The sequence below is a fragment of the Melospiza georgiana genome, chromosome 25 (assembly GCF_028018845.1).
Source record: "Melospiza georgiana isolate bMelGeo1 chromosome 25, bMelGeo1.pri, whole genome shotgun sequence".
NCBI classification, from domain to species: Eukaryota; Metazoa; Chordata; class Aves; order Passeriformes; family Passerellidae; genus Melospiza; species Melospiza georgiana.
Window position 1 is genome coordinate 4,830,826 of NC_080454.1, and position 12,168 is coordinate 4,842,993.

Below are 12,168 nucleotides of genomic sequence, written 5' to 3' on the forward strand. Positions count from 1 at the left end.
CTGGGATCCCCCAGCTCCGGGCCCACCGGAGCTCTCCCACTCCCAGTGAGCCCCAAAACTGATGTCACCCCCCTGCCCCTTCTGGTAGCAGGTAATCACCATGTGGGTCCTCCAAGACCCCTCCAAGGGGCATTTGCAGCTCAGCTGATGGGTTCTGTGAGATCCAAACATCCCCTCCCTTGCAAAGAGCCCTCCTGGACATTCTCTGAGAGATGTGGGACGAGCTGCCCCTCCCTGCTCACCTGCAGGATGTGGAGGGTGGGTTGATGCTGCTGGAACCAGGGAGAGCTGCGGACTCAGTCAGTGAGTGAGGGAACCGCGTGGTTCTCCTGCTGCTCCTCCTATTTCTGGTACTGTTCCTGTTTTTCCTTTCCCTCCTCCTTTCCTCCCCCTCATCCTCTCTCCCTCCTCTTCCTCTTGCTCCCCCTCCCTGCCCACCCCAGACCCCCCTTTCCCTCCACCTCTCTCTGACAGCCACAGCACCACCAGCTTTTGGGTGGAGGGAACCCCCCATGAGCCCCCCAGGGATGGGCAGGGGGCTTGGGGACCCACCCAGTGCGGATCCATTCCCCTCCAGAGACTCAGGGAATCACTCCAGGGATTGAGTGATGGAGACACAAAGGGATCCCCATGGAACATCCCTTTTTCTGTGCCATCCTCACCTTTCCCTCCCATCTCACATCATTCCCCCAACCCAAAGACCCCTCCCAACTCAATTTGGGGGTCCCATCCCTCTCCCGCTCTCTCTGAATCTCCTTTTCCAGGCTCTTCCACCTTTCCCCCATCATCCCGTCAGCCCCAACCCTAGCCTCTGTGCTTGGTTTTGGGGGTTGCAGGCCCCTCCTGCTCAGTCTGGGGAGGTCACATTCCCCCTTTCCCTCAATTATGGCAGCTCATGGATGCTTTTTCCTGGGCACAATCCCTGAGTTTTGGGACTTTTGGTGTGTAGCTTAGAAGTGTGACAGCTCTCTCTGGCTTTCCCCTCCCTGTTGTGGCCCCTCAGCTGCCCCTGACACCCTGGGGGCGCTGGGATTTTCTTCCTGGGGACAAGGACGTTCACCTCCTTCCAGGAGCCCAATGCCTGGCTGGGGCTCCAGGTCAGGGGGTCCTTGAGCAGCTGCCCCAGAACCTCCCCCTGGGTCTCCCAGCACAGCCAGAGCCACTTGGGGTCCCCAAAGGCCTCAGCAAGCCCCAGGTCCCTCCCAGGAACCCTCAACTCCCTCAAACCCAGCATCCCCCGCATCCCCTGCAAGTTCTCCCCATGGAACCGGCAATGGCCATGTCCCCACATGTCGCTGACCATGTTCCACCATGTCCTCACCCATGGCTGTCTCCTCACCATGTTTCCATCCCTCTCATTGTCCCCCACATCTCCATCCATGCCCATGTCCCCATTCCCATCCATGACCATATGTCCCCATGTTGCTCTCAATGTCTGTATCCTACCATGATCACATGCATATCTTAATTCAATGTCTTTATTTTTACTCCAATATCAGATATTTTAAAAGGATGAAGAGAAATGAAAAGAAAATCAAGGCCAAAAGAAAAGGACTTCCGTGTCTATGCTGGCAGAGGACCTGTGTGCTTGGTGGGAGGGAAGAACCTTTTTTGGTGGAGTTTCTACCCCACTGTCTCAAAAATCTTGGTCTTTTCTCCACTTTTTCACCATTTGTCTGCCAAAGACACCTTTGGGCAATAGGAAATCAAAATCATGGCATCCCTGAAACTGGGAAAGACCTCCAAGACCATTCAGTATTCCTTGATGCCACCAGAAGATAGGATTGAATGCAAAAGATTTTATGGGGGTGAAAGTCAACAAATCCGCTCTCCCCAAGGAATTCCCATTGTTGGTCTGCGTCCCAATGGATGTTCCTGCCCCCGTATACATCCATGTGCCCACGGGAAGCCAGGAAGATGTGGAGCCACCCAGCCAGGTGTCTTCTCAACACAGATCACCAGGACCATGGATCATCAGGGCTCTGCCCAATGAGGGTCACTGGGGACCACCCAATGTGGATCCTTCCTTGGGGGATGGAGTTGGAGGAGTGCATGAAGCTCTTCCTGAACTTGGGGTATTCACAGGGCTTCCCTCAGTGGCGCCTCCGTTGGTGTTTGGTCAAGACTGAGCTCGTGGAGAAGCTCTTCCCACACTCAGGACATTTGTAGGGCCTCTCCCCCGTGTGGATACGCCGGTGGATGGTGAGTTTGGAGTTTTGCTTGAAGCCCTTCCCACAGTCAGGGCAGCGGAAGGGCCTCTCGTCTGTGTGACTTCGCTCATGTACGAGGAGATCGGAGCTCCTGTGAAACCTCTTCCCACACTGGGGACACTTGTAGGGCTTCTCCCCAGAGTGAATGCTCTGCTGGTGTTTTCTCAGGTCAGTGTGCCACCCATAGCTCTTCCCACATTCCAAGCAGGTGTAGGGCCGTTCCCCCGTGTGGATCACCTGGTGCCGAATCAGGGCCGAGCTTCCTCTGAAGCTCCTCCCACATTCCCCACACTTGTAGGGCTTTTCCCCAGTGTGGATCTTCTGGTGTTCCGTCAGCTGGCATTTCATGCTGAAGCTCTTCCCACACTCCCCACACTCATAGGGCTTTTCCCCAGTGTGGATCCTCTTGTGTTTCTTCAGGCCAGAGCTCTGGCTGAAGCTCTTCCCACATTCGCCACACTCATAGGGCTTTCCCCCTGTGTGGATCCTCTGGTGTTGCATCAGGTGGCCCTTCTGGCTGAAGCTCATCCCACATTCCCCACACTCATAGGGCTTTTCCCCAGTGTGGATCATCTGGTGTTGCTTCAGTTGGCCCCTCTGCCTGAAGCTCTTCCCACATTCCCCACACTCAAAGGGCTTTTCCCCAGTGTGGATCCTCTGGTGTTGGATCAGGACAGAGTTCTGGCTGAAGCTCTTTCCACACTCCTCACACTCATAGGGTCTCTTCCCAGTGTGGATCACCTGGTGCTGCCTCAGGCTGGAGCTCCAGCTGAAACGCTTCCCACACTCCTCACACTCGTAGGGCTGCTCCCCAGTGTGGATCACCTGGTGCTCAGTCAGGTCTAAGCTCCGACTAAAACCCTTCCCACATTCCAAGCACTTGTGGGGCTTCTCCCTGCCATGAGGCTTCTCCACCAGCTCTGAGCTCTGGCTGAATCTCCGGCTGCCTTCCCGGCTCAGGGGGGCTCTTTCCTCCCCGCAGCTCCCTGGGCTGGGTTTGCTGCCCCTCCTTGTGCGGAATCTCCAGGGCTTTTCCTCCTGCTCCATCCACACACGCCCTAGGAATGAAAAATCCTGGTATGGGTAAAAAAGAAAATGAGAGCATCTTGGACTGCGAGTTCCTCCTTGCCCAAGTTTATTTCAGGAAGTCATTGGGCATGTTGTGTCTGTAAGAACCTCCAAAACACCAAGATTCAGCACAAAAATTCTCCCAACACCAAGACACAGATCAAAAACTCCCAAAACATCATGATTCACCAAAACTCCCCTCCAAAATATAAAGATTCACACACCCAAATACCCAAGGCAACAACATTTAGCTCAATAAAGCTCAGAAACACCAAGATACAGCACCGTGAAAATCATGGATTCCCCTTCCCTGGTCACCTGCTGCATGGTAGGAGAGAATGCTACCGGGGCTGAGCAGGAAACTTCAGATACAGGGAGAAGTGGAACCTTGGTGCCTCCTGTTTCTGCTCCTCCTATGCATCTAGTCTCCTTGCTCTTGCTCACACTCCTCTTCCTCCTGCTATTCCTTCTTCTCCTGCACAATCCAACCTTCTCCTCCCACATGCAGCGTTTGATCATTTTGTTCCTCAACCCTGCTTCTCCTTCCCTTCTCCTCCTGTCCCAGGCCCAGCACCCACTGCCGGCTCCCTCTTCCCCCCAAACCCACAGCATCCCACGGCAGGGGCAGGGATGGAGCTGGGGCAGCTCGGGCTGGGGCAGCGCTGGGCTCTCGGCCGCTCCCGCCCGCACTCGGTCCCCACTGCAGCCGCTCCCGCCAGGACAGCGCGGGGGGACCTGGCCTTGGCGCTGCCCCACTCCCACCTCCCCAAATTTCCCCTCGAGGGGGGCGCTGGGGCGGAGGGGGGGGGGGCACAGGTGGGGAACACTGGGAGCTGCGCGTCTGCCTGGCAACTACTGAGTCATCAGCGCCGTGTGCTCTGATTGGCTGAGCACTGCCTGAGGGGTGGAGCTGCAGCAAGGGGGGACACCCTGCTCCAGGGGGGATGCCCCACAAACGGGGGACCCCCATGAAAGGAAGAAGAGGAAAGTGTCTTTACAAACAGATGCTGTGAATCTGCTCAGAGATAGAGCCAGGAACCTGTACATAAGGAAGCGACAGGAGAAGCCATCAGTTTCAGAAAATGTTATTAATTGATGACACAGACTGCTGCCCAGACAAGGTCCTGCTAAATTCATGAACTTCGAGAAGAACAAAGACTTCACAGAGCCATGGATATCATTTGCTATACAAAACTGGGGAGCATGTAAAGGGGGGGTACATAGTAGGTGGATTGGAGAGTCTGTACCTCTCAAGTACTTCAGCCAATAGGGGAAGGGAAAGGGTGATGTGCCCAGGGGAATTAGGATGAAAAGGAGGCTGAGTCAACAACTGGAGAGACTCCGTGGGAAATGTCTTATGGCTCTCCCTATTTTGAGGAATGAAATTACTTCTACACGACTCCTCTGTCTGCTTTGTGGACAGAAACCTCTGGTGATGTCCATTTTTCCACACACCTTGGGACTCGTCCGGAATTCCTTCCACCATCCGGGGCGGCGGGCAGCGAGTGCAGCTGAAGGTGCCTCACCCAGTTTGGGTGATCTTGGGTGACTCCCTTGGGGGCGGCGGCACCGGGGATTGATTGGGTACCCCAGAGTGACCAGGAGACAAACGAGTGACACATCGGGGGAGGCTCTGAAGAGTCAGCAGGGAGAGAGCACTGAAAATCTCATCAGGGAGTGCACTGGGATCTTTGGGGAGTGAACATGGCAGGGCACCCATGGAGGGTAGAAAAGAGAAAGCCGGGAAGGGGTTCCCACCAAAATATCTCTGGAAGGTCTCTTGGGAGAATGTTGAGGGAGTTTGCACATTCTCCCACAAGTAATTAAGGACTTGGACACTCAGGGGGGCAATAAGGGAAAGTCAGAAGTGATATGGACAACAGCGGATGGATGGTGTTGGTGTGCTGCAAAGGGATTCGCTGAAGGAGAGTGTGCAGGAATATGGTTAAGGCAAGAAGCTGCAGGAGGAATCTATGTGGTAAGAAAAAGAAAAGAGAAGGAAGAGAAAAATACTGAGGATTCGGATGTTTTTCAGCAGGGTCTTAGCCGCAAAACTTGTCAGCTGATCATTTCTATCCCCGGTTTCCAGGCCAGGAAAACAAGGAGGTCAGGTTTTCAGGGGGTTTCTCTGTGAGGGACAGCGGCAGCACCGGACGCAGAGCTGCGGCACCGGGAGCACGGGCTGGGGGCCTGTGGGGAGCTGCGGGGCCGGGCCGGGGCTGTGGGGCAGCCGGGGCTCAGCGCCGGGCGCTGCCTGACCCCACCAGCCCCGGGCAGGGCCGGCAGCGGCCCCGGCCCCCAGGAGGCTGCGGGACGCCCCGGCCGCTGCCCGGCCCCGTGGAGCTGCCGGCCCTGCCCGCCGGGGGCGCCTTCGGACACTGCGGCAGGACAGGGAGCGGCTCTGGGCTACGGGCTGGGGAGGGCACCCTGAGCACAGGGAGGAGGAGCAAGGAACGCCTGGGAAAGGCGGATTGCACATGGAAGGATCAGGATTTTCTTCTAAGGATTTGGGTTGGGTCATTGGAGAAATGAATTTGCAGAAAACAGCACAGCTGTCAGAAGGTTAGAGTTAGGGTTGAGGTGCTGATGAGAGCTGATTGCTGGGTGCTCGGGACCTCTGTTTTTTTTGGGAGTTTTCCCAGGGGCAGGGCGGGGGGCCGGGAGGAGGAGGAAGGGGGCGGAGATGCCGGAGGAGGTAGGGGGGTTGGGGGTAGGGCTGGGCGCAGTTGCTGGCCCTCTCTCAGTTTTTTGTCCCTCTCCCAGGTTTTTGGAAGAGGACAATTGGAGCTGCTGCCCTTAGGCTGCTCTTTCCACTGCTGCTGACCGAGCCCGTGTGAAAAATGTGTATGATTGGCTTTTTGCAAATATTAAAATGAGTATTATATGTGTTATGTTAGGAAGTTATGCTGTATTAATTTTTTAAAGTAGTGTGTTAAGTGTAGTTTTAGGTTATAGCAATGTCAAAATAGAAACTATGTATGTGGGATATTTTTTAAAGAAAGGAAGGAGGTACTTGCATCAGATAGCAGCCACAGGACACCTAAATCTTTCAGAGAAAGAGAATTTATTGCTCCATTATCAGAAGAAACTAACTTTTTCCTGCCTTGCTCATCCCTGAAGATGCCATCAGGACTAAGAGGAAGAAGTTGACACTGACCAGACTGAATCCTTTGTTTGAATGGAATTTGTATCATGTATGAGATGTATGAATATGCAATGGGCTATGGTTTTTCAGGGTTAATCCTCTGTTAACGTGTGTCCATTTTTGGGCTTATTTTGCCCAGAAAAAGGTACCTGGACTGTCCGTAACTCTTTGTTCTCATTGTCTTGTATTGTCCTAAATCCTAATTGTCCAAATTTTTATTAGTCTAATTGTTTACTGTTTTTATAACTATTTTATTACTATTAAACTTATAAAGTTTTAAAAACCAGTGATTGGCGTTTTTCACAATTTGGTAGCAGAGGATGGTTACTAACACCTCGCTGCCGGTGCGTTAGGAGAGTCAGAGTGGGGAATCACAGAATCACAGAATCACAGAATTTTCAAGACTGGAAGAGACCTATAATATCATCTAGTCCAGCCGATGTTCTAACTGTCCAACTAGATCATGGCAGCAAGTGCCACATCCAGTCTTTTTTTAAATTCTTCAAGGGATGATGCCTCCACCACCTCACTGGGTAAATGATTCCAGTTTCTGACCACTCTTTCTGTGAAGTATTTCCTTCTTACTTCTAACTTACATCTACCTTGACGCAACTTGAGACTGTGTCCTCTTGTTCTATCCATTGTCGCCCGGAGAAAGAGGCCGACCCCCAGCTCACTACAGCCACCCTTCAGGAAGTTGTAGAGAGTGATGAGGTCACCCCTTAGTCTCCTTTTCTCCAGGCTGAACAACCCCAGCTCCCTCAGTCGCTCTTCATATGGCTTGTGTTCCAAGCCCTTTATTAGTTTCGTTGCTCTCCTCTGGACACGCTCAAGTAACTCGACGTCCCTCCTAAAGTGAGGGGCCCAGAACTGGATGCAATACTCTAAGTGAGGCCTCACCAGTGCCGAGTACAGGGGAAGAATGACCTCTCTGTTCCTGCTGGCCACTCCATTTCTGATACTGGCCAGGATGGCATTGGCCCTCTTGGCTACCTGGGCACACTGCTGGCTCATATTCAATCGACTGTCAACCAGCACCCCCAGGTCCCTTTCCACCTGGGCACTATCCAGCCACTCCATCCCCAGCTTGTATCGGTACAGGGGATTATTATGGCCGAAGTGCAATACTCGGCACTTGGACTTATTGAAGCTCATCCCGTTTGATTCTGTCCATATGTCCAGCCTTTCCAAGTCTCTCTGAAGAACCCTACACCCCTCTAATTGATCTACACTCATTCCCAATTTGGTATCGTCAGCAAAACTACTAATAAAAGACTCTAAGCCCTCATCCATATCGTCAATAAAAATATTGAACAAAGCTGGTCCCAACACAGACCCCTGAGGGACACCACTGGTGACTGGTTGCCAGCTAGATGTGACACCATTCACCAGCACTCTCTGGGCCCGGCCATCCAGCCAGTTCTGAACCCAGCAAAGGGTATTCCTATCCAGACCACGGCCAGCTAGCTTGTGTAGGAGTATGCTATGGGATACAGTGTCGAAGGCCTTGCTGAAATCCAGAAAAACAACATCTACAGCCTTCCCTGCATCCACTAGCCGGGTTACCTGGTCATAAAAAGTGATCAGGTTAGTTAGACATGATCTACCCCTCCTAAATCCGTGCTGGCTGGGTCTGATACCCTGGCCATCATGCAAATTTTGCATGATGGCACGTAATATGAACTGTTCCATTATTTTGCCAGGTATAGATGTTAGACTGACTGGTCTAAAATTGCCAGGATCATCCTTTGCGCCCTTTTTGTGAATGGGTATCACATTGGCCAGCTTCCAGTCATCCGGAACCTCACCAGTAATCCATGACTGTTGGTAAATGATGGAGAGTGGCTTTGCAATCTCATTTGCCAACTCTCTCATCACCCTGGGGTGGATCCCGTCTGGTCCCATAGATTTGTGAATGTCCAAGCATTTCAATAGTTCTATAACTGCCTCTTCTTGGATAATGTGGGGACCATTCTGTTCCCTAAAACCATCTACCAGTCCAGACGGATGGGAGTCTTGAGGGCAAGTCATCTTCTCTTTAAAAACCGAGGTGAAATAGGCATTGAACACTTCTGCCTTCTCCTCGTCTGTAAATACTAAATTCCCACCTGTGTCCATTAAGGAACAAAGGCTGGTCCTACCTTTTTTCCTACTATTAATATATTTATAAAAACATTTTTTGTTATCCTTAACAGCGGTCGCTATCCTGAGTTCAAACTGGGCTTTGGCCTCCCTAATTTTTTTCCTACATACTCTAGCAGCCCTCTTGAATACATCCTTGGAGACCTGACCCTTTTTCCAACTCTGATACGTCCTCTTTTTATTCCTAAGCTCTTCCAAGATCTCCTTACCCAGCCAGGCTGGACGTTTGGCCCGTTGACTGATCTTTCGGGATACAGGAATGGTTTGTTCCTGCGCCTTCAAGATCTCTGCCTTGAAGTAAGCCCACCCTTCCTGAACTCCTTTATTTTTAAGGGCTGCTTCCCAAGGGATGCTCTGAATTAATCTCTTAAACAGGCCAAAGTCTGCCCTCCGGAAGTCCAATGTACGAGTTTTACTCGTGCTCCTCCTAATATCGCCAAGTATTGAAAACTCTATTATTTCATGATCACTCTGCCCTAAACGACCTCCAACCATCACATCCCCCACCAGCCCATCCCTGTTTGTAAATAACAAATCTAATGTAGTCCCTTCCCTGGTGGGTTCATCTACCAGCTGTAACAAAAAGTTATCTTCCATAGTTTCTAAGAATTTTCTTGATTGCCTCTTGACTGCTGTGTTAAATTCCCAGCAGATATCTGGTAGATTAAAGTCACCAACAAGAACAAGGGTTGATGCTCTTGAAACATTGCACAACTGCTTATAGAATAGATCGTCGACTTCTTCTTCTTGATCAGGTCGACGATAACAGACTCCCAATGTGATGTCGGCGTAGTTGGCCTTCCCGTTGATTCTTATCCATAAACATTCAACTCCTTCTTCCTTTGTTTCAATTTCAATGGCGTCAAAGGTTTGCTTAACATAAAGAGCTACGCCACCTCCTCTTCTTCCTTTTCTATCTCTCCTGAAGAGTCTGTATCCAGCCAATGTAGTACTCCAGTTATATGAGTCATCCCACCACGTTTCCGTGATGGCAACTACATCATAGCTTTGCAGTTGTACCATGGCCTCCAGCTCTTCTTGTTTGTTGCCCAAACTTCGTGCATTTGTATACATGCACTTCATCTGGGCAACTGAGTTCACCCCTATCTTACGTTTACAATTCTTGGGCCTGCTTCCAATTAGCTCAGCTGGTTCCCATTCCCCCTTCGAGCTTAGTTTAAAGCTCGCTCAATGAGGTCTGCCAGGAAGGCGCGCCCTGTCCCATTGGCAGCCTCCTTCTGTCTCCCCTGGGGTGACCCACAGACAGAGGTTATGGTGGACAAAAGGAGACAATAAAACAAAGAGAAGGGAAAAGGCTCCCTACAGCCGCAGCAATTGGCCCCCTAAGAGTAGTAATGTGCATTAAGAATCCGGGAAGAAAAAGGGATTGGTAAGTATTTCTCGGGGGGGGCAGGTACAGGGGGATGAATGTGTGTGAATGAGAGGAGGGCTGGTTGTCCCAGACCTGCCAAGTGAGTGCTGGAGTCTCCCACACTGCGTTTCCGACTTCCCGCGGTAAGTGGCCAGGAAAGAGACGAAGTGAATGCTAACAGGAGTGAGAGAATCCCCTGGGGTAGCTGGGACTGGGTCCCAGAGAGGGGCTGGACCCCTCGGAGGAAGGGAGCAGAGGAGTTTCTGAGCCCAATCCACTAGGAAACGGGACAAAAGGGGCCCCTAAAAACCTGCTGGGTTGAGGGATAAGAGTGCCCAAGAGCATCCAGAATTAAAACCCGCTGGGTTGAGGGATTAATATTCCAAGAGCATTCAGGGTTAAGCAAAATTCAGCTGGATTGAGGATATGCTCAAGAGCATCTGGGGTTGGACAACACAGCTGGGTTGAGGGATATCCAAGAGCACAGGGACTGGCCAGAAACACCTAAACTTGTAATAGGTGATGTGAAAGTAAAAGGTACCTTATTGTTGTCTTGTTGTGTGTGAGAGTGAGTCACACACAAAATCAGCCTCAGCTTCCCGGGTGGGTGGGAAGGGGGGCTGTGGAAAGAGGAGTGTGTGACCCACAAATAAGCCATTGTTGTCCTGGGTGTGTGGGAGCTGTGGCATAAGGTACAGGTGACCTGCAAAGGGGCCATTGTCCCCAGGGCGTGTGAGGGGGCCGTGGCTAAAAAGTGTGAGTGACACACAAATCAGCCTCACAGGTGAACGGCACCGGAGGCAGCAGAGTCAGGGCCCTCCCAGAAGGCCCGGAGATACTGAGACCCGGAGGCCACCCCAAGGTGAGGGGGGGCCACAGGGACCCGCGATTCTCTGTCAACAGGGATCCACTCTGTGTCCTGAGGGTGGGAAACAATGTGTGGAAGTGAGTGAGAAATAAAAGTGAGTGAATGTAGACGAATGAAAGTATAGGTAATGTATATTCTGTATTTTAAGCTTCACTATATCTCCTTGGAGGGAGGTGTATTGTATTGAAAGTAGTGTGAGAAAAAGGTTTTTTATTTTTGTGTGTGTAGTTGAAAGAAAAGTGGTACTTAGGTTGTTAGTGAAAGTGAAAAACAGAGGCAGAAGATGAATAGATAAGATCTTGTTGAAAAATTAGACAGAAAACCAGTAAGTTGGATACAGGGAAAAAAAAAAGAAAAAAAAAAGAGGGAATAAAGGTGTACTAGCAGAGATACCCCAAAATAGTCCTTTGGGAGTTATGTTACCTAACAGAGATACAACTCCTTGCAAAAGGAGAAAATACAGGGTATGTAGTAGTTGATGGGAAAAACATGCAAGCTATAGAAAAAGGGAAATTAATCTTAAACTAGTAAGCTCAAACTTGTGAATTATATACTTTAAAAAGAACACTAGAATATTTAACACAAAAAAAGGAACTATATATACTGATTCAAGGTATGCCTTTAGAGTAGTACATACCTTTAAAAAATTTGGAAAGAAAGAAGATTACTTAATTCAAGAAGAAAAGGATGAGGAACTTACTTTAGAGGTTTTAGAGGCATTACAATTACCTAAAAGAGACAGTTATAGTACATATTAAGGAACCCCAAAAGGGAAAGACTCCAGAAATAAGAGGAAATAATTTGGCAGATCACGAAGCTAAGGATGCAGCAGAAAATGGAGCTGAAAGAGTTATGTTAATATTAATATTAACTCCAAACGAGAAAAAACTGGAAATTCCAAAGTTTAGGGAATCAGAGAAAAAAGAATTGGAAGTGAACAAGATAAACCAGGGAAATGGAAACTTCTTAATGGAAGACAATTACTTAATAAAATGTGCTTACTAGGAAAATATTAGAAGACATACATCAGAAAACCCACTGGGATACTCAAGCTTTGTGTGATCATTTTTTAAGGAACTATGGGTGCACTGGGATTTTTGGAGTAGCAAATCAAATAACTGAAAGATGCTTAATTTGCCAAAGGATAAATAAAAAGGTGATGAGAAAAACATTAGGAGGTCGTGACTTAGCTCATCGACCATTTCAAAGTATCCAAGCAGAAGTTTAGATTTGTTCGGCTCTGGATTTATTTGTAAAAAACACCCGTGTAATCTAGAAGAAAGACAATATGCCATATGTTAGACAGGAGATTTTAGGAGAATAAAAATCTTTAAAGCATCACAAACACCCAAGAAAAAACAAG

General features: G+C 49.9%; 1 protein-coding gene across 1 annotated transcript in view; it reads right to left on the bottom strand.

The window, feature by feature from the left end:
* Window positions 1-1,464: 1,464 nt before the first annotated feature.
* The window catches only part of LOC131093385 (zinc finger protein 850-like), a 131,519-nt gene continuing 120,815 nt past the window's right edge, over window positions 1,465-12,168 (bottom strand). Inside the window, 1 exon segment of the mRNA XM_058040537.1 lies at window positions 1,465-3,116. Coding sequence (XP_057896520.1) covers window positions 2,094-3,116 — 1,023 coding nt within the window. The 3' untranslated portion in view covers window positions 1,465-2,093.